This window comes from Bombus pyrosoma, linkage group LG9, assembly GCF_014825855.1.
Source record: "Bombus pyrosoma isolate SC7728 linkage group LG9, ASM1482585v1, whole genome shotgun sequence".
Lineage (NCBI taxonomy): Eukaryota > Metazoa > Arthropoda > Insecta > Hymenoptera > Apidae > Bombus > Bombus pyrosoma.
The window spans coordinates 5272420-5299056 of NC_057778.1; the positions used below are offsets into that span (position 1 = coordinate 5272420).

Here is a 26637-nt window from a genome sequence, read left to right on the forward strand (position 1 = left end):
AAAACTGATTTATCTGACCTTTATCGTAAATATACAAGCATGGCAAACCTACGACTGAAAAGCAACAAAACAGATAGTATTTCTGAGATACGCATTTAGAAACATTCGTACGTACATCAGGCATTTTCATTTTTATGACATTATGCTCTTTCTATTTGTAAAAGGCAGACGAAGATATCGTTTCGCCTTATGATATACATGAATATTAGATACTTCACTGTGGGTTTGTGTCTACTGATCACGGAGCATTTCAAATCATACAAGAATAATATCTGAAGTATAGCGTTCAAGGTTTACGATTCTGTTGCTCGCTGAAGCGTTCGCGCTAGATGGGATCATAACGGATCTTTGGACGCGACCGCGCCTAGAATCCAATGGGTCCAACACAACTCCGCGGTTTATCCACCTGACTTTTTATGTTTTTGCCAAATTGTGCACTTCTTAAGATTGCAGCGGCATCTGCCTTGAGAATCGCGAGGCGTTCATAATCACGTGACTACAATTGCACCGGTTTTCTACTCAGATGTTACCGATCACATGATCTATTGAAGTTCGTGCTAAATTACACCGATTCTTTATTTTCAATGGATAGTGAGCTTAAATTGATTTTGAAGAATTATGAAATTCTTTATCTTACGTTTCCAAGTATTGGGTAATTTTATTATCTTTGTATTTTATGTCTCTTCTGAAGAATTGTAAATTATGAAGTAAGGAAAGCAAAGTATCCTTGTGAACGATATAACACTTTTAATAAATATGGTAATATATGTTATATTGTTATATATATATATATATATATATGTATCATTGCGAGTAACTTTGTAAGTAATATATTTGTACTATAAAACAGTGTGATATATAGTACGATAATGTGAAAGAAAAAAATGTAAGCAATATTGCGTGTATACATAAAATTCCACGAACGTAAGTAAATTCAAATATGGCTGAAGTTATCACATGTGGTTCGCTATATATAATAAAACTTTTATAACTTATTCTATTATATTTAACATTTTATCAAACAATAATATAATTTAAAAAAAATAATTTTAAGTTCTAGCGTTCTTTATTTTAATACAAAATCAAAATATTATAAATTAAGGTAATATTTATCAAAAAATGTTTCGAAATACTTTTGTTGTTTATAGATGTCATATCTAGCACCGATGTAGAATCGTAGTACATAATGTACGTAGTACATAAATTTGTAATTGTGCTAAATCTAATGTAATATTCAATCAAAGTACACATTTTTACTACGTTTTGTCTATCGGAATTAATTTGAATTTGCTTTATTAGGTTTGTAAGAGATATTTTACCCTATTATTTAAAAGGTGTATTGCGCGGGTACTCAAAATCTTGTGCCGCCACTGGGACAGAATTCAAATGTGTGCCGCTTTGAGTATCCGCGTGCCGTATCGTGGCGTGTAACTAAACAGATTCGATTAGTGAGTGTTTGAAATTGGTGATCGTACGAGTTATTCATTATGAATAAAATGATGAAGTTCAGGAAAAATTTCAAGTATATTCAAAATTACAATTTTCCACCTACAAAACTTCGAAATGTGTTTTGTACACAATGTAAACACCAATTTTTTTTTGAAGGTAATCATTCACATTCCCGAGTCATATGCTTGCCGGTGTTTTTTTCTTTCGATTATTTACATGTTGTACATATTAAATATAAGCGAAATAGTTATTTTTATTTGTTATTTGTTATGTGATTTCAACAGTTGTATTGTAAAGATCTTTTGATCTACTTCCATGAACATATATTTTCGTTAATGACATTTTATAATAAGAAAAAATAGGAAATTTACACAAGAAGCATTGTTAGTATGCCTGCTACTTTCCTTTGTAATTCTAATATAAATGATATCCTAGAGGTTAGAATAATATATAAATTAAAGTTGATAGCACTGTTTAGATTTGTGTTACCCATGTCCATTTGTAAAGTATGATTAGAAAAAATACTAAGAAAGCTTTATCTTGTTTGTTTCAGCATTTGTTCCTATGCGTGGTACAATACCTTTGTTATTAGACTGTGGACATATAATATGTGATAAATGTGCTAAATCATTTGTTAATCAATCTTGTCCTATTTGCAATATAATCTCAGAATATGACAATAATAATATACCTCAGTTACCTCTAAACATATATGCTTTGGGATTAATGGTCATGTCACATAATCGACCAATTAATAGAGATGAGCAAGATATTTCTTTTTTTAAACCTTCTACTTCTAAATCAAAGCAACAGGGCATACAAGGTCTGTATCATATTAGAGAAGGAGAAATTATATTTTTTAAACGATGCTTTAAGTTACAGTGAAGTATCCTTTATTTTCAGGTTTATGTTCTGAATGTGGAATTCAAGCAACACTAAAGTGCCAACAATGTAACGTTCTCTTTTGTCATATTTGTTATTCCAAGGTATATTATGACTGCTTTTTATTACATCATTATTTGTTTGTTTTTGGGGATGTATCATTGATTGCATTTTCTATAAATTATAAGAGTATGAATGTCATAGTTTTGTGTTTATGTTATATTAGATTCATGGGAAAGCGCTACAAAATCATTCAAAGGTCATGCTAACGGAGGAAAATAGTGAAAATTCCTTCATTTTGAGAAATACTTGCTCAGAACAGTGTCTTGAACGGATAGGATATTACTGTGAAAATTGCGATATAGCTGCATGTTCACATTGTATGATACAATTACATAAAAAACATAATTATTTTCCTTTAAGCCAACAGGTTTGTATTATAACCGATGTAAACAGTTTATTAGTGTAACACTGAAAAGAAATAATATAGTTTTATTCGTGTGTTTATTAGAACAATAAACTGATGACTCAATTCTACAACGTGTTTGACCGTGTGAGTGAGAATCTCAAGAGAGTTCAGCAGGTGCAAAAGGTAAGTTTAAATTAATTTTTTATTCTTCTTATAGAAAAGTTATTAGATCTTAGAGCAGATTATTAGGAATTATAGTGCATGCATAATAAAGAAAAATATTCATGTTAAATGGTAAATAAATAATTTTATTATGTACTTGTAACAAAGTATTAAGTACAAATATTAATCATTATCATAGAATCAATTTGTTGCAATATGATTAATTGTACAAACTGTTCTCTGAAGTAGCAGAAATTTTCAAATTAATTTATCGTCATACTTGTTTATAATTGAGTATAATATGTTGCATATATAATATATACCTAACATATAAAAGACCGTTATTTGTCTGTGAAATGCATGTATAAATGCAAACGTTTTTTTATAAAGTAATAAAGAATATATGCTGTTATAAATAATTACATAATACAAATATGACTAGAGGGAAGAGAAATACTTATTGACATTATCGGTTGTTCCATATGTGTCCAGTTCCTACATTTCCAGTTGCTTTAAGTGTTTGAATAATTAGATTCTGCATATTAGTTAAATATTTCATTACAGTAGTAATGTAGTAATTTGATTTCTTCAATCTAGAGATCTTATACCAAAATTTTCTTATAAAATACGCTATATATATATATAAGAATAAATCACACACAAACCTATAATAAAAATATTGCACATTTTTGAGTTTCACAAAATTTCTCCACATCCAATGATGTGTAAGAGACACAATCTACAATCGTTCACTGCTATTTATAACAAATAATGGCAACAAGGCATATACGTTAAATACGTACTAGAGTTGAATCAGCAAAATTACAATAATTTAACTAGGATCTAGACATATCGTTTATTCATTTTCTTTCTCCTATGTTTGTTGTTTATCCTTGAGTTTTTCTTTTTGCTTCTCTTTCTCTTTCTCTTTCTCCTCCTGCTGTTTCTTCAGCTTTTTCTCCTTCAGTTTCGCCTCCATCTCTTTAAATTTGAGCTCTAAATACCGATCTACTTCCGGACCGGTGAAGTCCTCCGGGAACTTTGGCATTATCGGCAGAATGTACTTGTAGAGTCGTTCGTTTAACACGTATAATTGAGTTGTCGTTTCGCATTTCACGTTGAACCACCAGTCGCACGTCAACGCCACTTGACTGAATATAGTACCGTTCGGGCATAAAAACGATGATTTACCACCATTAAGATCGCAGTAATGCCATACCTGCGAGAACAACATTATTATCACTGTTAGAAATCGCATAGCAACTTTGAAATTTCTGTCTACAAGGTGAACAAGAATAGGTGGTACAAGTATTACGCAAAGACAAATTTTTTCAATCATCGTTTTTCAATATTTGTATATGGCAATAGGATCGAGAGTTTCAATAATTCTTTAATTGATACAATTAATAGATTTATTAACGAAATTATTAACATTTACTTATTACTTGATAACCTTTATGACATCATCCAGGCATTAATCACGAGAATTTATTTTTTCATAGATTTTTCAAATTTTTATATATAACTCTACAACAGATCTTGTTTTACAGTTTCAATTTATATCTATATAATATATCATCCTATGTTTAATTATTCCACTCATTCTTGCCTAGTTTGTAATATAAGTCGTCACACGATCAATTTTATTATTAGAGATTGAATATTAGAAATTACAAAAAATAAAGATATTACCTGGCATCCAGTATCCGGATCGCCAAAGAATCCCTTGTAACGCTGCTCCTTACAATTAAAATTCGTACGAGGTATACTAGAATAGGCCGGATAGTCGACATTAGCCTTTCCTCTGGTAGCACCATATTTTAGCGACGTCTTTGGGACAACTTCCGTGGTAACAGGTGGCAAGAGATATCGGTCCTGCTGCAATACATCGTCACTCAAATCCTCCGTGATAGCGTAGGAATGATCAGTCGGATCTTCGTTGGTTTGCGGTCTGATCGTCGGTAGGAACGGTCCTTTCTGTTTCGTTGGAATTTCTTGCACAATAGGAACATAATATTCCACCACGTTGTTGTTGGTCAAGCTGTTCGTGTTGTAATTCGACTGAGGTGGCGGTTTAGGTTTCGTTTCATCCTCGTACGACGTTATTTTGTAACGTTCAGGATCGTCGGTCAAATATAGCGGATTTGGTGTAGCTTGAAATCGCGTCTCGGTTATTACCTTTGGCCTCGTTTGCGGTCTTACCCTGAAACTCGTTGGTTTCTCCGGTATCCTGGGTGGTAGAGGTGCCACCATTGGTGTTAAAGGAGACGCTTGAATCTGCGGGAATTCTTCGTTCTTCGTGTTGTGAAGGATATTCAATATCTCTACAAGTGTCTTTAGACTATTGTCTATGTTATCCTTGTTCAATGTTTCTGGTAAACGTTCACTTAGTTGAAAGCTTTCCACTATTTGTTGCAGGTTTACGTTAGGATTTCGTGGTAGGGCGAGCATAGGAGATTGTTTACTCGCTGGTAGAGGTTCCAGCACGTTGGGATACACGTTAGGTAGTGGAATTTGTCGGTGATCTTGGAAATCCTTCGCAGGATAATTAACAGCAGTACTTGGTCTGACATTATAATCAAGCATGTACTCATCTCGTACATTACTGTAAATAGGTTTAATGGGTTGTTTTCTAGGCAAGTGATCTCTGCCATTTGTCGTGTAAGGTCGTAATGGTCTCACGTTTGCATAGTATCTGTTCTCCTTACGGATAGCTTGGCTGGATACCGTAGTTATCTCGGGATACGCTACCTTTTGATCCCGATACAGTTGATACGGTATCGGGTACTCGTCATAATTGACCTTCGAACTGTGTCTCACGGGTGTGAAATAGTCGCTATCGGCTCCTACGTTTCTCGGATCGTATTGTATCGATGGAATGAATTTCTTGTCGTGATTCTGTACATTCGTGTGATAATTGTTCGTCCTTCGTGGCACGGTGTTCACTCTGACGAACGTTTGCGGGCTCTTTCTCACTCCTAGCAGGCCACTTTGTATCTCTTTTCCAGGAGTGGCTTGTGACGCCGGGTTTTGTCCGTTTACGTAGTTGTTTGCTACGTAGAACGTCATGTAGGGTATCAGTCTCCTGTACCTTTCTTTGAATTCCTCCAGCGTGATCTCTGGCAACGATTCGTCATCTTCTTCGTCGACTACGACTTTCGTCGAGTTTGAATCAGAAGATGCTGCGCTGGTCCCTATGATTAACACTGTAACAAGAAATTAAAATTAATTCGTACGAGATTTTCTTATGTAGAATAGATATTAAATAAACACGTATATTCTATAGAGTATAGAGAATGCAAAAATTTTCGATCCAATAAAACTAGCCGGTATGAATAATGAAACGCAAAAAAAGGCTATCCCGTTAACCAAGTAAATAGATCGATCTGCGCGCGAATCACAAGCTAGGAAACAACTTGCATAAAATACGCTTGAATGGTTTAACACAATTGAAGTACCGAAATGGTTAGAGGGTCGCGCATTTGACAAACGCACCGTACGAGTCCCTCTGAAATTTAAGCGTTTTAGAGTGTTACGCGAGCGTGTCGATGAGAGAAGGGCAATAAAAGTAGGAACGATCTGGAAATCAGTAAGTTCCAATTACTACGACGGGGAAGCTGATGAAAAGACCAAATGGAAATCGAGGGCGGAGGGGAAAACAGAAAATTGGAAGAAAGTGTGTGAGGCAAGAAGAAAGAGGGGGAAAAGAATCAATTCAACGCGATGACGCTGCCTTATAGCAACGCGTATAGACACCTTATTAATCGGTCTTTTAAAAAGCTACCAGCGTGCATGGTTATACCGCAACGCGCCTACTTCTTCCCTCTCGCTCTTCTTAATCTTAATCTTTACCCTCTTGCCGGGATACGTGCGAAGTAATGCGTACGCTGCACTCTGGCCTGGCGGAATTAAATTAAGGGGAAAATATTCGTAGAGCTGGCCAACGCTTTTGTACGTGCACCGAGATAGCAAGAATAAAGACCGTATCGGTGTATGTACCTATGTACGAACACGCATGCCGATATATTCGAAGCACTCAGTGCGCGAGCGCATGTGTTCCCTTGCGTGTGTGTATGCAGTCGTGCAGGATATATTCGCTCTGGCACGTTCGAGTGCTGCAACCACTAAAAACATACCAATCATCCGGCTCTGCTCTCCTCTGGCTTCGACCCTCAACCCTACGCGTGTACGACTACTTTCCCCCGTTATTCGCGTCTTGCTCGATCGTACAGAATGGTTCAATCTTTTGGTGTTGCTGCAGACATACGTATGCTGCCTCGTTGAATCAAATATCCCTGGGAAATGGAGTCTGTTCGATCGATTCCGTTGCCAATTATTCCCGTGTTTAACAGCTAATTATGTTTTCTTCATTTTGGTGCTCTTTCATATTTCTTCGTTGCAGGGTATTTGCGGCTTTTTTTTTTGTTCTTACGTTTCGAACGGATTTATTAACTTTGATTAATAGATCTTGGAAACGGAGGGTGGAACTATTTGTGCGGCGATTCTTTCTTCATTCTGAAGAAAGATACAGCTAACTCTGGTTGATAACATTTTGCTTGACTACGCGGACTTTGATCAATATAGCTACTGCACAGCGCACCTAATTAAGAAGTTCTTCATGTAAAAATAGGAGAAGTTACTTCGTGTTACCGTTATTGCATTGATTTTCATCTTGTTTATTCTTCTTTTAATTAGAAACATTTCTTAATTTTGTGTAGAGGCATCTAAATTAGGACACAAACTAAAGATTATTTAACCTCTCCTTCCGAGACAGTGTTGATTTATCTTCGTGCATTCATATCGATTTCTTTGTACGAATAATTATATATTTCTATAATTTATATAATAATTGTATATTTCTACAACTGGAAGAGAATGTGGACAGATTTTCGATGATTCGTTTTGATTTCTTTAATGCTTGAAAAGATTTTTATATCGAAAGTTGCTAAATATTCCTATCGGCTGAAACGAAAGCGATGAAAATATTCATGTTTGCGAAGATAACTGTGGATGAAAGTTTCATGTTGTTGGAAAAAGTAAAAATTGAAATTCTGTTGGTTTAATCGACGTACACGATCGGTTAACGCTTAAAGAGTGATATTATAAAGGTGCTCGATTATATTTACCTTCAGTCAGTATTAAAACTTTCATCCTCAATCTATTTGTAATTTTTATACTTTTACAATCGCTATTCGTAACACCCGATATCATTCGTATAACGAACACGTGCTAATATTTCAGACAAAATCCTCGAATCCTCGATTCTCTTTCTCTAAACGAACGCCAGGAGGCCGTCTTCACTGTGCCTGATCCTGTTCGTCACAGAGATGGTCGTATTCGATGCAAAGGGAAATGTGTGTGTGACCATAAACCCGACGCTTCTCTATACCCTGCATGAATTTTTATAAACCGATTATTTAGTGGCGATGTAACGTAGTACGTGGCTAGGTGGTATCGTTTTCGCGTTATAGATAGACAGAGATAGAAGAAGCTCAACGGTATCCGAGCGTGGCACATCAAAGGGATCCAGTCTCTCTGTTGCATTGCACACAGATATACACCGACCCCGACCTGGAAATCCAATTCGATTCTGCATGAAATGAGTCTGGAAACTCTCCGCGTAGCGCGCGTCGCTTTATTAATCCTGTCAGTACGGAACGTGATTGAAAAATCCGCAAAGCGCGTGTGCCACGAGTAACTCTCTCCGTTTGCCCTCTCTAAAGAGGTGCTTGCCCTGAAAATTTACAAAGCGCCGTCGCCTATGTCTGTATCTGCGTAAGGATGTTCCTTCGGGATAACCGGACTCTTGATCTCTCCACCCTTTGGTTTTGCATTTTCCCCTCTTTTTCGCGCGAACCCGATTCTGCTCGACAACTTATGTTTACACTCGTGCTGGCCATATCACAGGCACTTCGTTTCTCGTCGATGAAAATTTTCGACAAACGTTTCGAGTACGCTAAACTCGTACTTGAATGATATCGTTAGATAGCTATGTATCTTAGAGAATGGCGATCCTTCGCAGGTTTGATTTCTTCAGTCCGCGAATTTTCTGTCTCGATGAGCGATCGGTGCTTTACCGAGATAGGTTTGAGATTGTTGATCGGTAAAATCGAGACATACAGGACTGTCAGGCTATAGGAAGGTTGTGAGGATAGAAAAGCTTCAAGTCTTCTTGAAATTTATTTGTTTTATATATAAACTTGTGGTAGCAACAGAGAAGTACAAGTTAGGCACACGTTCTTCGTATCACAGTTGTCGTAGATACTTTTACAGTTGGTTTTAGAGTATGACATTTTGACGAGTAAAACCTAAATCTCAAAATCAATCAGTATTCGATTCCTTTGTACCACAAAACCAGTCGTTACACCAGTTTCTAATAAATTTCATTACACACCTCGATAACCTTGTACCGTTCTATCGATTCGTCACAAACATGCAGATTGTCGTTTGTTCAACCTAGAAATTCCGTGCCGAAAATTTACAATCTACAGCCACATCCGACTCTGCTAATGAACGTTCTCCCTGTTCAATTTTTTATCATTTGATTACCTTGTTCTCGCAAATACCTTTTGTTTTCCCAAGCTCCAGGTATTCTTTTCTTTTTTCTTTTTAATGCCACTCGTGCACGGTATATTCACACTGAGGCGAGTATTAATTTAGTATGCGATTCACGCACGCGAGTTAATATTTCCGGCAAAGGCGTCGCGCTAGTTTTTCACTCGTTAAGGAACTTTCGTTTTCCGCAGGCGGGAAAATGAGAAACGGGTTTATTTGGTCGGATGTGCCGAGCGCGTATTGCCTCGCTTTTTGACACGGCCCTTCGTCTCCTGGCCCATACAATAAATAAAACCGGCGGTCGCAGTAATTTTGCCGGCTCGCGCGATTGGGAATATCGACGTTGCTCTGTTTTCCATAGGCGATATCAATTGTCCGCAGCAGTTGTTCTCTATTCTGTCGGTTTCGTGTCTCTGAATTACGATTGTAACGATAGGCTTGTATTACGCGAACTGGTGTCGATGGATTTTTGTTTATTTTATGCCGTCGAACCGCGAACAAGACAAAATAGACACCTGGCCGCGGCAGGATTTTTATTATCCAACGAGAGTGCGTCCATCCAATGAATTTTTTTCTCGCCCCTTTTCTCACTGTGCTTCCTTTTTTTGTTTCTTTTTTTCAATTGTAGATACTATAATAAATTGCGTTGTATTTCACAGCGAATCCCGACTATTCGATTCTTCGGTGTCCGCCTCGAAACCCGGTGACATTTTATGTTATTGTTTATTCATTTTTATAGGGGGAATTAACAGCGTTCAAGGATTAAAAAACGTTAAGAGCGTCCGTTTGCTGGGTTATACGCGTCCTTGTCAATTATGGAGGTTATACTAATTTGGTCGTACGTGGGGACGGAGGAAAAAGGTTGTTTTGTAAATTCATAAATCGAGCATTAAATTTATTATCGCCGTTGTAGAGGCATACCGCGTTCTAATATCTCCCCTCTTGCGATATAACCTTTATTCCGTTTGGAATTAATTTGTAGCTTGTAGCTTAGAATAATTTACTAATCTTACACTTTCTCACTGTCATAAACGGAATTTCTCTAGTCTTTGTTTTTAAAAGCGTTGTTTTTGTGACCAGATTAATCTCCGAACTGAAACAACACAGCGTGAGTCCTTTTTTGTCCAGGTTCGTCTCAAATGTCTTTGTTCTTTGTTTATATAAACATTGCCGTTTTGGTGACTACATAGGTACGTTCACACTTCACGCTCGTGTCACATTACATTGCTAATGGAATTTCAGAGTGTTTTATGTAACATATACGATATGAATAGGAGTCCAGATACTTTCGTGAGTCACTATATGTTGCAATATTTCGGGTCTCGCCGCGGATTGATCACCGCGTCTGTTTCTCTTTACGCTGCACGGGTTTCTACATTTGTGCAACGTATCGTGGCGAGTGGCCACGACACGAAAACTCGACGTGTCCGGCAGAATGTCGTGCCGATTCATCGGTATCTCGATACGGAATATTAATTGACGGCTATTGGTCTCCCGGATTACGTTATTTCGAAGGCACGTGATCTGGAAGCGTGACAGACGAGGAGTCCCATTGCGAGACAACTACGCAGTAGACGCAAACGGAATTCAGAGGCTCTTCTCCACCTTTGGTGCCAAACCTCTCTTCAACCTCTCTTTCGAACCCGTGTCTCTTGCACAATGGGAAAACTAATTAAAATGGTGGCGAACAGAAGGTATCTTTCTCTGTCGTAAGGTTTCGAAACAGTTCGCCTGTTATCTCTAGGTCGGATACACGTGAGTCGAACGTGGAGAACCAAGTGTTTCCAATCAAGCTTAATACCTTTCTCGTTTCTTCATTTTTCTGTCTTGTTTCGTTTAAGATGAACGGTCTCTGTTTATTATTTCGTTTATCGATGAAGTTTCATGGTATAGAGTGTTTTGGTATAGAGTTGCTTGTTAGGCAGTTTGCTTTTGTCTTTTTATCCTGTTTGGATGTTTTATTGAAAAGAAGAGAAGGAAATAGGTTCGAGTGGTTCTGCCGAATTATTTTGAATTATTCCGAATTAATAGCATCGGTTGTGTTAGAATTAGTTTGGCGTGTAACAATTATATAATTCGTAAGATTTTTGGTATTACGGATAGCTTTGAAAGAAGTTGTAGAAATTTGACAATTCGTTCTATATTCACGTGACCATGTAAAATCCTTAATTCTAAATCGTTAATCTACGATAACATTTGAACATTCCAGAGGATGATTAAGCTACTGACTTTCAGTTTGCTAGCGAAAATAAAATAAAAGCACGACGGAACAATGAACGTAATTGGCATCGTAATTTTAGCTGAAACCATCGAATTGAAATCCCTTTGAACGAATGAACGTTTGAACGTTCATCGAATACATGAAACGTTAAATAAATGAAACAGCTTTTTCAAGAGCGACGATTCTATGCACGATCCTGGACGCGCACGTGAAGTAGAACGACGGCGAGTTTCATAAAAATTGAAAGGGACCCGGGTTTGTAACCTGTATTCTGTCGCGTCGAGTGGACGTGTAATGACCCTTTCGCTTTCGTATCGCGTGCATGTAATTACCTTCGTTACGCGCGCGTACGACCGCTTGAAACGGCGTATTTTCGCTTTTCCTTCGCATGTACGCTCACCGGCGTCAAGATGAGAGAATACGCGTTATAATTGCGCGTTATAAAAGCCTCCATTTAAAATTTCGGATTCGGTATATCGGAAAAAGGTGAGCCAACGACTGGCCGCCGAGAATAACGAGATTAGCACAGGGTAAATGAGGTTTTAATGATGATCGTTTTAGTAACGTTCCCGTTCAGCGTCATCGATAATTAATGATTGTTGTTCTTTCTTTCTCTCGTTTTACCGGCCTGATTGCGTCTCTTTTTAAGGCTAAACCCCGTGCCATCCGTATCGTTCTCATCGAGGATGTCCATTCCTATGAATACATCTGTTAGAACTCTCAATTAACAGGTGTTTTTCATACGGTAACAAGCTTCAGCGAGATTATATCACGTAAATTATTTTGTTTTACAGAAGTTAACGCAGATCTGTTTTATATCTGACACGGATCATCCCGTTGATAAAGACAATCGAATTTTTTCGTAATTCGTATAATTCCTAAACTTTCCACGCCAGGGTTAATTTAATATAAAATTGTTTGGTCTGCTCGTACAGTTGGAAACATCGATAACGAATTTGAGCTAGACCCGTTGCACCGCTATTCGTGTTTTTACTGTTGCACACATGGAACGAATTGCTTTAATAAAAGTTTACCAACTGCTATTGTGCGGCTTATATGTTTTTTGGCGGGGCATCGATCCTCGTATTCGATAATAGATAATGAAGCATAATTTTCTAGGGAGAAACGATTACCGTAAATTATTTAGTAACGTAGTTTCAGAATGTAAAAGTGACAATGTGATTCTTTTTATGATACTGCAACGTTGAATATGTTATTTCGTTTAAATTATTGAGAGGTTTTCTTGCGTTAAAGGTAGGAAAATATCTCCTTAAATTCCGTACCACCTTGCGATTATAGCCGTAAGTTCGTTCCAACAGGAAGTCCCGTGCATAATATACAGGGAGTTACATAAAGTCTGTTGCAACTGTATTCTTGCAAAAGATATCTTGATCTCTTATTATGGAGGTCTTGAATTCCATTCTCAGGTATTAAAGAGAAATACCGGACAATATATAATATATACATTATACTGTACGGTTCAGTTACTAAATTTTCTGCTATCTCTCCGATAGCTAGAATTTCCAAATTAGATTTTCCGTGGAATATGTTGATGTTAGAATTTGTAATATTCCAGCAGAATCTATTTCGTCCATACTGTAGTATATAGGACACGATATCCTGCTCGAATCTATGTAAACAAATTCAACAGTTTCTGGGAAGAAGAATTACGAACTATCAATCACAGAGTTTGAGGTTCCCTTGCAGAATGTTGTCAAACATCCACGAATTTTCAGGATACCTGAGACTAAACAGAATGTCATATTATAAAGTCCAGGAATAATTTCCCCCAAAAAACCAAGAATCGGAAGCTATCGATCAAAGAAATTGCACGTAGAATGCAATTCCTGTACAGAGTGCTATCAAACGACTACAAATTCTCCGATCAAATCGTCAAACCGAAAAGTGCGCCGGAATCCAACAAATCATGGAAAAATCTAACGGTAGCGCGTTAATACGCAGTCGGTTGACAGCACGAATTTCTGGTTTACCTTTGACCCGTCTGAGTACAGGCATCCGGGAAGCCAGAAACGCGACTCTGCGCCGCGCGTTTCGCACGTCATTTAATTAAAACCGGAAAACGAGCCGCGTAACGACACTCGTCCCAGCGGCGAGTCGCACGAGACATCGGTGTGTGTGTGCTTTTCGAGTCTCGTGGACTCTCCTCGAGTAACCGAGAACGCTGGATCACCTGGTTGTCGGCCCGCGATCCTGTTCGCAGGATTCGTGTGTACCGTCGCGTTACGCGTCCCTTGTGACGAAACTGGTCCTTAAGGGAAATACAGAGCTGTGAAATTAGACGAAACAAGAACGGACTGTGTGTGTGTGTGTGTTTCCTAAGAAGTTTCTGCGAGCAACGCTGCGTCTTGTTACCGGAATGGCAAGCGACTGTGTTCTACAGGATTTGGCACCGCTGTAATGGTCATTGCGTACAAGCGTCACGCAAGTTCATTTACTTGGCGATTCCAACGAATTTGTGTTACGATTGTTGTTTAACTTCGCTTCTTCTTCTCTGGTGCGAGATGCAGGTGTTGATTTAGAATGCAGCAACGTTGATGATCTTTACTGTGGGCTTTGGTTAAATTAATAATGCGTTGCTCTGGAGATTTATCATTGGAGTTAGGTTGCACAGAGTTGAATAAGATTATTTTGTTTCTGAGGATGAAATTCATTGTATATTGACCTGAACTTTTTGGGAGGAGGAAGATACCTAAGTTTCAAAGGGATGGATAGATGGTTCAGTTTCTTTTTTGTGTCAAGGTGAAGGTATCATTCCAAGGTAGAGAAGCATGAGTGATTTGGACTACTGGTGGTTTTTGAAAAGACGGAGATTTCTTGAAATAACGTAAGATTAATAAATAATAAATAAAATAGAATAACATTAATTTTCTTCTTTTCTTTCACTTTGTCAAATTTGTAATCCGAAAGATTTTCTCCGCAATTCTAAATCGACTAAGTCGTAAAATATTTCCACTGATCCACATTTTACACTGGTTATCACTGCTCGATTGAACGTAATCTAATTCCTCTAAATCCTGCTTCATCTATAATACGTCATTGGATACTAAAAACGTTGAAAGCAGCGCAACAACCAGAAACTTCTAATTAGAATGGAAGAATTCCAACTATTATAGAAGTACAACTAGAATTCTTCTATTCATTAAACGATTACACGATAGGATTTTAATAGAAAACAGCACACGAAGTTGGAATCGTTCCTTTGGAAAACAGGAAAAGCTGGCGTTGTATCATAAAATTCGCATGGCTTCGCTCGATTTTGCCGGCGCACAATACGGTCTCGATTAAGCGACAAAAGGCAGGCAAACGAAAATTAATACAACGCTGTGGACGCGTGTATTCAATATTGCATGCATTTGCCCGTCCTCTCTGCTCCTTTGCCGCGTTCCTGCCAGACCATTATGCGTCTCGTTGCTCCGTTCCTCTTGTTAATTCCCTCGTTTAACACATGCAACCTGAACATTTAACAAGAAGCAATACTTTCGAATCGGGTTTAATCAGTTCCGATGTTTCTAACGGATAAGTGGAGAAACGACATGTTGACGCGAGGCACATCGATGACTGTCACTTGAATTGTCGATGAGAATCGGGGTTGATTGCGACGCTTGAATCGTATGAAAAGTAATATTTAGAAAATTTCGTGGAAGCGTTAGGATTTTTGTCGAAAGAATCTTTGAAATCGATAAAAGATTTGTGCAAATGAAAGTATATGATTATTGGGACACTATAGAAAATGAAATTAAAGTTCGAGAATGATTAGGAAATTATTAAGACGTTTTAATTGTTAGCTTGATTGGCATCTTACGTGAACGTAGAGATTATATTTCTTCTCGTTTATGTGCACTATACCTTTCGATCAATGTATTTGTTTTTCCTTCATTCCAAATATAATTCTTAGAAATATAGTTTACTAATTTTTGCATCGTTACCTCACATGCAAAATCGTGATTGATTACTTGTTTCCTTGATAATTTCAACTGATTACCGCATGCTATAAGAGAAATTAGACCTTTCAATGTGATCGATAATCTTCCTTCTCGCATATGAAAATTCATTACACAGATGCTGTTTGAATTAAAATATGAAATTCCACGATTCTCTGGCTGTTCTATAGATTTATTTTTCACAAATTACCATCAATTACTCATAAATGTTTTATTAATCATTATCAATTGCTCATAAATTACTATTAAACATCCATACTAATTTTCCGAGGTAGAAGGATTTTGCTGATCGAAATTATCCAAATATTCGATAAATCCAGTATCTTATACGTTAGAATTATTTAAAATAAAGAAGATCATATGAAAAATAAAACGTGTATTGATTACGATAGTTTAAGTCTACAAACGCACAATAAAATATTCACACTCTTTTCTTTTCCTATAAAATACATGTTATACCTTGTCGCGATGCCACGATATTGCAAAATTGATTCGATAGCGAACGTGTTGAAGTTTCACGTTCACTATGATTTCTTGTCGAATGATCTGCCCACGTTTTCGCAGTGGTTGCTCAATTAGTCAGACAAAATCAGATCGTGGTGGATAGCGATTAAATAGAGACTCCGGACAGGTTTTCCCATTGAGATATCGCGGTGGGCAAACGATCGTGCTCGAACAGTTCGGCGGAAAGTGTGCACACGTCCGAATGTCAATAAATAATCGATTAGTTTGGATTTCGGTCGGTCGTAATGGATTGGCATATTTGTGATTCGAACGATAGCTCGTCGATACTGGAGGAGCATGTACGAACATCGATTCTGTTTAGAAAGTACTTATTTATACAGAGTGTTGCACAATGAGTATCTTTTGACTTATGACCAACTGTTCTTTCTTTCAAATCGTGCAGCGTACCGTGTGTTGTACTTATTTGTCGAATGAGATTCTACAAAATATTATTCCAGTAATATTCGTATATTTTGGGAGAACGATAAGTAATTTTATTTATATTTTTCTATCTACTCTTTAATGGAAAATCACGCTAAGAAGATATTAATCTTTATTCGTTAAAATATATTTTATTTCAAAAGAATTATTTCGTTTAAAATTCGTATTAATTGTATTTACGCATATTTCGTATTGATTCGTTTAAAATACAAAATTATTTCCTTTAACATTTACATTTAATATTCTATCAAATTGTCATTCACTACAGATAACTCGATAAGAGTCCATATCACGAATCAAATCGCACGTGCCAGAAAGTTTTTGCACGATATCTTTTATTCGTTTCTATATGGAAAACCATTCCTTAGCCAGTGGTGGTACATCAGCAATAGCGAAGCACCCCCTACCAATTACCATCGACGAGGAGGTTTTATACTTTTTGCGTCAGGTGACGTTCGATCGCCGTTCGAACGTCGATTATGAGTCACAGTAAGCTGCGGCACAATGGAAAAAATCGTTCCTTTCAGATGGACAATCAGAATGGAGATTTATTGTGTTTTATATTTAATTACATCGGCGACGGGCCTTTTAATTTAAAATTAATTATTCTGCTTGCGAGACTGACGCTTTGTTCCCGTTTTTAGAAAAGTGAACGACTCGTAGGTACGTTCCGAATCTATTGAAACACATAATCGCGCCACAAATGCGCCGCTATTATTTGAATTTTCAACCGACTCGTTCATTTGCCCGAATAATTTCAACTATTCGGTCCAGGTACCCCGCAAATTTAAATCGATTCTATGCGACCCGATCTTATTGGCCCGCTCGTACTGGCCACACGTAATATAAAATTAGCGATGAAACGCTTTGATAATTGGGTATTAAAATCTTGCGATAATCGTGCTTTGTGCCCGGCCCCATCCACAATGCGTGTTCTTTCCTTTTGCAAATATTTATGCCCCCGCGAATTTCCCATCGTGCGCTACTCGTTGTTTCATGCGCCGTTTCGTCAAATACGTTGTTGCTGCTGCTTGATGATGGCTAAATTAACCCCATTTTGTTGTAAATTGCCTGTTTGTGAAATTAACTAAACCGCGCTCTTCGAGTACAGTTTGTATTTCCTTCTCCACGTTATGCTGTTTCGTGTCTAATTTTTGTTTACTATATAAGTAATGATAAAACGTTGATTTTTATCAGCGCTGTTAAAGGGAACTTTTTCTGATTGTACTCCCTTTTTATTTTTGGTATTTTAAGATTTAGCGGATTGTCCTCTGTGTAGGAAGGTATTTTTATAAAAATAGCTAATCGACAATGTGAGAAATAAATTTGTCACGTTACGTTATATGGGAATTTCATGCTTTATATTGCGCTCTTAAATTTTGAAAATTGCACGCGATAAAGAAAGTTGAAGTAATTGTGTAGGATGAATCCTTTCAAGCCACGCAATATTCGTTCGATCCAATCTTCCCTAACGCTAGTTATTCAACGAGTTATTCAGGTAGTTCCAGGGAAAAGTATGATAAACAAGATAATCCATTCTGGAACGACTTATAAAAGCGCCACGAAAAATATCGTACTTATCAGTACGGGAATAAAATTCTATTTTTTTCCCTTACTTTAGAAACTTGCACGAATGCACACGTGTTGACACATATCTTTTAATACTTTTCTTCCTATAACCAGATTTATTTTACTCACGGAGATGGCGTTAAACTATACACATTAATTCTCTTCTTATAAAACCGCGATTATCAGAAGAGTAGCATTAAACTTTTGAGATAAGGTTTCGAAGTAAAGTTTTTCATGAAAGGTTTCCACTCGAAATGATAATTTTATTGCACTAAGAATTGTTTCTATCGCTACTTCTTCGACTATATGACGAGTTACCAAATATGTTACGTTTCTCACGAACTGATTAAATTTACTCATCGCTTCTACATCGCTACAATCTCGAAAGTGTTTTGCTAATTTTACAGACGATTTTCTCCAACTATATGTTAAATTCAGAAAAATCAATATCCTTCGAAGTATCTCGTCTTCGTCTATTCTTATCACGATTTTTTAGATTTGCCGGGTTGGACGGAAAGCACGTTACATTTTAATTTCCCTTTTCCATCAAACTGAAGTATGTGTTTTCTCCTTTACGCGTATTGTTCTCCATCAATGAATTCCCTTCGATGACTTTTCGCCATCTTTGCGATAACTTCGTTATACCATCGGCGTGGAATAATTTATTTCTCTGAGAAAAAGAAGAAAACCGTTCCAATCCGTCCTTGCAGTCTTCCAAAGAAGATAAGTTCTTATTGTCGAGGTAGTTTTGTGACGAGCGGAATAAATGGTAACCCGAGCATGCAACAGCGGTAAAATATGATAGACGAGATAGAAAATCCCATTGGAGTTGCGTCAATTTTTGTCCTGAGACGATTGACACATGTAGCCTTGCGTTGTCTTGATGAACCACGTTTGAACCTGTGCCAGGCCAACAAAAAGCAAGTATCTCCAAAAATGTTCCTGAATGAATGAGAAATGAATTATCTAAATAGCCATTGTTTAATCTCAGTTTCGTTTCGCTACGAAAAACCAAACGATCTGTCCGTTCGACTCAACATTTTTACCACGTTGTATCTCGTTGAACGTTCCACACACGCACCTCGTCTTTCGCAAATACCTGGCGCAGCTTCTTCGATTATGGCACAATACAGTTCTTCGTTAATATCTTCACAGCGATCAAACTATTCCCGGTTGGTTGTCGTCGTGTTCCACAAAGAGAGGGCGCGAGTTCTTCAGCGAACGCGATATGGAGATGACTTCCAAATAGTTTCAAAGCATATTATTCTCTGGCTCGGTGCAAAGGGTATCACGGTCAAAGGATAGCAGAATCGCCGTTGCGATGCCGGAATCAACGAAGGTTCGAGAGTGGATACAAATTGGAAATATTCGCCGGAACGGAAAATGATACTCGAAGGTTTAATCTGATTTATACGAGCTCGATCGGAATTTTCATTTCGTTCTTATGAGGCTCGATCGGCTGATGACGTTAATTGAATAGAATATTGCTCGTTACAAGTAATCGTACCTGAAACGCGCGGCTCGCGTATGTATCTCTCCGCTTTTAACGAAGACGATCCGGTGAAAGTGGCTGTCGATGCGCGGTTAAATCCGTCATTTTCTCGGATCAATGAGATTTCTGAATTCTTTCTATTTCTAAAGGTAGTTTAAAAGGTTTAATCGTATAAAAATTTAAGCGTAGGTGGTTTCATACGTTGAAACTAACCATTAAAAAAAAAAAAAGAAAGGAAAAACATTCAAACACGCGTTTGTTTATCTTTAACGAGGAGCTCGTTTGCCCAATCACAAATTTCCAGCTTTAGTGGATATGGAGATACAGAGATATCCTTTCAAAAAACAACTTACCCTTTTTCATCTCTGCGAAGCTTGGATTTCGAAAAACGCCTGTTTGTCTATTTTCAATGAGAAGCTGATACGTCGAATTTCGCGTCTCCAATTTTAGCGACACGCGGGACACGGATATCCTTTAGAAAAAATGGATTCGTTCTTTAGGATTCGTATTTCCAAAATACCTTTCTTATCCGATATTTCGCGCTATAAAACAGGTCTGCTGTCTGTTACGTCTCGAGGCTTACTATAGACCGTGTTCCTAACCGTCTCCCTTGGTCCTACAGTGTCGCAGACACCGGCGAGATATGCACAATTTAGCGATAAGCGCATAGTTGTTGTCAAGCAGCGAGTTGTAAAAAAAAATCGATTCGCCTTCGATCCGTTATTTTACCTACACAAAAAAGGTGGCATAGTGATCATAGGTCGCGAGACCCGAGCGTGGTGGGGGTCGTCTCCAAGAGAAGACAAAGAACAAAATCGAAGGGCAATGAGTATCATACGAGGAGTCAAACCGAATGCATCGAGAGGTTCAGAGAAATAAGGTCGCTTAGTCAAACGAATACGTCGAGAAATACTATAAAGTCGAGTCGAATTATAATAATAAACTAGTTGTATCATAGTTCAATCATTTATAACGTGTTAATTATAATTTTAAATATTGTTAAAAATAGAAGCTTATATTAACCCTGTTAATTCAGTGTTACAATCATTTGAACTACCTCTGTTATCCTAATCGAAACAGGGGAACGACTGATTCACGGCGTCGACTATCAAAATCGTAGCGAGAATTTACGCGTCTCTCCGCGAACGGTTGTAACATTGTCCAAGTTCCGCGTTTTCTAGGTATAGCAGTTTGGGTTATAGGTTGGTGAACGAATCAGTCATTTTTACAATTTATATATATGTATAGATAAGAAAAAATGTCTATAGCGTGTTTCAAAATGCGTTCAAGATATAATTTTATTTAACTATCGAAATTATCAAATTTGTCTTTTTATTAAATTTGATTATGGGGTCCTCTTGAGATATATTTGCATTAAAAGTATTAATTTCTCAACTCTTCCTAAAAATACTATCTATTTCGAAAGAATTGATTATATTTTAGATATTAGGTACGCGGTTACTCTGCTCAGCGTAAGTTTAAGCTGGTTGTATACCGAATTCTTGTCGATGAAATTTCAAAATGCTTCGTGTAACATACAATGCCATTTGTATAAACATTTTTTCTTGTCCCAACATATAAAACTTACACTCGAATTTTGGTTCAATCATTTTGAAAGGTCCTGCGTAATTCTGTTTCTAAATCTTCCTACGACTCATTAGACTCGACAGTAGTTAGAAACGAGCAAGTTTGCCGGCTATTTGCAATTTAATCGAGTGTCATAAAAACGATATGATGGTAAGAACAGTAGCCGGAGAACAATTGTAGCGTTTTATCTTTTAATAACGAATACAAAACCAAGTATCACGGCCAGCATTCGGAGAGATGCGACTCACGTACAATATTAAAGGAAAGTTTCGGATGCACGAGCATGTTCTTTTGCCAGTTTAATTATTTTCATTCTGATCAATACTACATTCACAATTGCGCAGACGTTGGTATAAGGGAGTTCTCGAATTCATTTTCCTTCAAGAGCCGCGTGTGTTTACATTTTCTTTAGAAAACGGTTCAACATCGTCGACTGGAAATTCTGGTTAATTACGAGTCTGAATTTTCAAGTGGAATTCTTCTCAAAACTTCATATTCTGAAAACTGCGGCCGCATAGTAGCACCTATAAATATTTTACTTCGTTTAACGTAGCTTCTGATGATTTTCCTCGTATCCGAACGCCGAAAAACCAACGAATAGTTTCGTTAAAGGTTCAAACGGTAAATTGCCATTTTTCATTTCCAGCGAATTTGTCATAGCGAAAATTCATTCGCGTGGAAAAATAGCAGCTTTCTTCGTTAATCCAGTTGAACGCCCTTCCCGTGTAACCTGCCACTTTCGCGAATGCTTCGCCATTCTTATGCGCTCGTAGACGTTTGCTTATTACGATACTTTCTCCGATCATTTAGCTGTGGATGTTTCGTTTTGTCAAATATCAAATACATTCTTCACATACTACGAATACGTAACTATGAAGCTTGCTTGTGTTCAACGAACAAAGTATCGTTACTATTAACTTATCACTTTGCTAAACACGTGTAGAACAAGCTGCCAACTATGCGTTCCTACATAATCAGGAATTACTCAAACACGCGCCCATATATCTGACAAGTTTACAAACTCGATTTTCTCGGAAGCCCTAAAAGGCATAGAATTCGCCTGACTTCAATTATGCCAGGAATTTACGACCACGGTGTACATTTCCTTCTTTCAAACATAATTCGCGCGTCTACTTGCTAAAACCGTGACGACAAAAATTAGCCTACTCGAGGATCCAGTTCTCGAGTCGAATTTAACGAGCACAGGTTTATTTGCATTAATCCTATGTACACGACGCGTTTGATAATCGAGTTGCTGGCAAAGTAACGCAAAGGGGAAGAAAGGCGCGTTCCCAACGGTGGGTGGCTGCACTCGCGTCGTATGCGAACACATCGAGAGACGAAAGAAGCTCGTGTGGATGAGTCACGATGTTGTATCGGTAGTCTAGCGACATTTCACGCGAAACTTGTACTCGAACGAACAGTTTCCCACTCGACACCGAGAGGACGGCGAATACTGTCTTCGCTCGTTGAAATTACAAACGCGACGACGGCCTGTCCTCTGTCGTTACGATCTTCGTGACCAGTTCGTGCCACCTAGACACGTCGTGAAGTTGAACTTCGCGACGTGAACATCCGCGAGACGAAGCAAACCTGCCGAGTTACAAATAACGAAAAGTATTCTGTCTCACTCCCCTCTGTCTGCCAGACTTCGCTGTCTGTATTTCTCCCTCGACTGCTTCCATCCAACTTTTACATGCATTGGATGGAGAAACAAACGAACGAGAGAAATAGCACGAAGACCGACCCTTTTATACCGACGAGCGTACGAGTAAAGGGATACGAAGGGAAAGGTTGATTGCTAGGAAGGAAAACCGACCGGATTTCTCAGTGATTATAAAGCCAGCACGATAGGTTGCTGGGCCATGATAATGTTATTCCACAGTCATTTTTATTTCGATGTATGTTGTGTCTTCCAGCATTGTTGTAGCAATAACGTGGAGTAGAGAGGAGGGTGGCTTTTTGCCAAGTACTCGTTTTACGATGGTTTAATTAACTTCTCGATGTAACGTGTTCTTGATACGACGCAGCATTTCTTCGCGGAATTTCAGTCGCTTTAAATGAATTTAATCGATAAGAGATTTGGCAAGAAGTTGCATTAGCCTGTAAATTAATTATCGTATTATTTATTTGTTTGAAAATTCGAAACACGAGTACATAGTGTTCATCTTGTTGGAATATGTACGGTTTTGCGACGAGATTGTGGTATCTTGTGATATAAAAACATCAGAAGATTCACAAGGTTCCATAAGATCTCTAACAGGAAGATTAGTTTTGTCTACAATGACTCGACGTAATACAGCGGATGTTAGAGTAATCACATTATAAAGAGATATTAACCATTAGAAAGTTTAAACTTTCACAATAGTATAAAAATTTGTAAATTGTTAAAACACGTGAAACGGTCTTCGGTCTTAGGAAGAACAACGTACTGTTATCGTGCTCAATTGATTAGCTTCAGCGATGAAATGAAAAATGATAAGAACCTTCGAATATAGTCACAAACTATATTCTACCAATCTTACAGCCGATATTTCAACCCCTTGCCATATCTTTAGAAATTACCAAAGCGAACATCTTCGCTATGAACGATTCCTATTCGGCGATTCTTAATCTAACGAACTAAAACGCGCAATACTCATTAATTTTCGCTTTTATCGTTCGTTCGAAAGGCCGCATCGGTGCACACGATGCTCCTGATAAAAGATCGAATTTGGGAAACGACACTATGAGAAGGGGTGAGCGAATGAGAGACAGGGGTGAGCTGCTAATTTCGCGGAAACGCGGCGATTCTTTGACACGGACGCCTCGTTGCATATCCCACGCACGTTACTTACGCGAGCTCGTGACGATGCACAGGTTAAACGTTTTCTTGAAAATGCTCGTCCGTGACTCTAGCGCGGTTTCCGGAAACGTGATTGCGAATTTATCGCAAGTGATCTTGAAATTTAGTCGGAAATTGAGGGTAGCTGGGTCGATTGTTTAAAATTATCGCTTCAAACGATCGTTTCTAGCAGTTTTGTTGTAAATCTGCTATTTCACCCGTATGATATGTACCTTAGAAGTAAGTTAGAAGTAAGAGAAAATTTGTTGCGACGAATGTTTAACGAATAAGTGTCTAATATTCGTGGTTACGCTTTAGATCCTTCTGCAAGTTCTCGTGCAATTGAAGAAATTGAAATAAACAGAAGTTTATTTCACCATCTAAATATTAGGTTGTCCGGAAAGTGTCTTTCTTTCGCAAACGTGTTTTTTACAACAGTGCACCTTCATACAAACGTGAAACCAAGTAGTCTGTGAAATGTTGCGATGTTTATCTCAACAGAACAAAATGGATCGTACGTAATTCGACAAAATAATATAAAGCTAAAAACGTTGTGCGTCTATTATTTCCTCATAAAACGGAAGAAACTTTTCCGACGAGCTAATATTTTAGTGCAAGTATCCGTAATCTACTTATGGTCGGCAATATGCATCATGTATGTCTATGGCGATAGTGTTGATGTTGCTAATAGAAGAACAGCCGAGTAACACCAGTAACCGACTCTGTGTGTATGGGTGCTTATCCCACGAACTAAGTTAGTCGATTCCCTATGGTCACTCGCCTATCGATTGGTCGAAACTCTGAGCTTTCGTTGTTCCGCGCTGTGGCTAAGCCTCCTGCTCCACGGGGGTTCGTTTCTGGTTTCATCAACATCGCACCACTCCCATAACAAACTACGGATTGGTAACTAGTCGTTCTTCCACCGGTACCAGGGATTGTTCCATGGAAATGGAAATTGTTTCTGTTCCTTTCTGTGACTGTTCTTGGCGAGCTAATGTACAAACACGTTAGTTGCAATTCTTTGTTTAGGAAGCGAAGTTTGAATCCGTTTCCCGAATCGTTAAGAGATGGAACGAATTTGGTTCTTCTTGGATTCTATTTTCAGGATTAATAGTTCATATTTTTACCATTAGCGTGTCAAAGTTTGCATGACTTAGTTGGATTGGAAAGTTAGGATGATTTAGTTTTCGTGGTTTTCACCGATTTTACGTGTCAAGGGAGGAGCACACGAGGTTTTAAAAACTCTCAGCACGTAGAATTCGACAAAGTTCTGATAGATTCGTAGCTTATAGACCAGAGTCTCGCGGAACAATGTCACCACATGTGACATTGTGAATTTTAAGTAGAGTTACAACAGTAACGCATACAGCGGAGTAGATTAGTAGTATCGTTATGCACTTACATTTATTAAAAGATATCGTAAACTGTATGATTGCGATTAATACGATAATTAGACACGATGGATGTTGGGTCGCGTGATATTTTATACGACATGTAATACAAATACTCGGACCTGTTCTTGTCAAGCATTCTCTTCATTCTTGCACAAGGGATGCAATTAACAAATTTAAAAAAATTACTTCTAACTCAATTGTTCGCAAAAACTCACGAAGGTACCATAAGGAAAAGCCAGGATACAGAAAGAAACAAACGAAATAGAGTATTTCTTATTTCGGATGAAAACGCGGTTTAACACGTTGAGACTGTCACGACACCCGTATTCGGGTGTCAGCGAAGTTTCTGGTCAGACCACGTAACCAATATTCGGGTGTCGCTTATTTGACTACTTGCGAAGGATCGTCGTAGGTATTTGAAAAGATATTCCATAATAATAAAACTGTTGAATTGTTATAAAGGTAATACGAAGATGGTTTGTTATAAAAGTAATACGAAGATGGTTTGTTATAAAAGTAATACGAAAATGGTTTATTAAAAAAATTATTTAGAATGTAAAACTTTAAAGCATTCTATACATAGCTGAGGTTGATCGGGACAATTTGGTCAATAAGTTGTTGTTTTCCTCAAATTCTTTTGTGCCTTTGTCCGGTCCATTCGACGTCTTTTATTTGCATAACGTAGTTTGCATGCGCGTCTAATGCTTCTTCCGGAATCATTTTTCCGAACGGCGATATTATGCTGACTCCGTCGAAGACAAGGATTTTTTGTATTTTCAGACAGCCCTAATGATTTTCCAACTAATAATTGTCTAAATATTCTAATATTTATATTCCACCTTGTTGCAATTTTGTTGCAAAACACGCGTGGCAGTCAATGTGTCAACGCGCATAATGGCTGTTCCTTTCAAAATGGAGCTGGAAGTTCGAGTACGGCGTTTTCAGAGAAACATTCTCCGGTGGATGGATCGCGGAAACGTGAACATTTGTCTTTCACGATAAAACAACCGCTGCGGAAGGGAAGAAAAGGCCAACTTCCGCGCTACGACGGTTAAAAAGCGACGAAGACATTGTCGCGAATGAGTAGCAGCTCGTCGAGAAGGGGGATGAAAAGCGAAAGAATTGTGAGAGAGGAGGCAGGCGTTTTCTAATTGCATTATAAACTATCAAAGGCCCTGGCCATCAT

At 37.9% G+C, this 26637-nt stretch overlaps 2 protein-coding genes across 10 annotated transcripts in view; one reads left to right on the top strand and one right to left on the bottom strand.

Moving 5' to 3' along the window:
- Nucleotides 1–234: 234 nt before the first annotated feature.
- LOC122571219 (RING finger protein 17) overlaps nucleotides 235–26637 on the top strand; it is a 307437-nt gene continuing 281034 nt past the window's right edge. The window contains exons 1-7 of one of the 9 annotated variants that reach the window (XM_043734681.1): nucleotides 235–759; nucleotides 1149–1188; nucleotides 1300–1605; nucleotides 2003–2272; nucleotides 2353–2435; nucleotides 2558–2761; nucleotides 2843–2923. In XM_043734681.1, the coding sequence (XP_043590616.1) occupies nucleotides 1488–1605; nucleotides 2003–2272; nucleotides 2353–2435; nucleotides 2558–2761; nucleotides 2843–2923 (756 nt within the window). In that variant the 5' untranslated portion in view covers nucleotides 235–759; nucleotides 1149–1188; nucleotides 1300–1487. Of the gene's footprint in view, nucleotides 760–850; nucleotides 925–1148; nucleotides 1606–2002; nucleotides 2273–2352; nucleotides 2436–2557; nucleotides 2762–2842; nucleotides 2924–26637 lie in introns of those variants that run through there. The other 8 variants (XM_043734679.1, XM_043734680.1, XM_043734682.1 and 5 more) reach the window with 8 other exon arrangements.
- Nucleotides 3007–26637, bottom strand: part of LOC122571221 — a 67228-nt gene continuing 43597 nt past the window's right edge. The window contains exons 2-3 of the mRNA XM_043734691.1: nucleotides 4595–6108; nucleotides 3007–4121 (exon numbers count right to left, since the gene is read on the bottom strand). Of these exons, the coding sequence (XP_043590626.1) occupies nucleotides 3777–4121; nucleotides 4595–6108 (1859 nt within the window). The 3' untranslated portion in view covers nucleotides 3007–3776. The remainder of the gene's footprint in view (nucleotides 4122–4594; nucleotides 6109–26637) is intronic.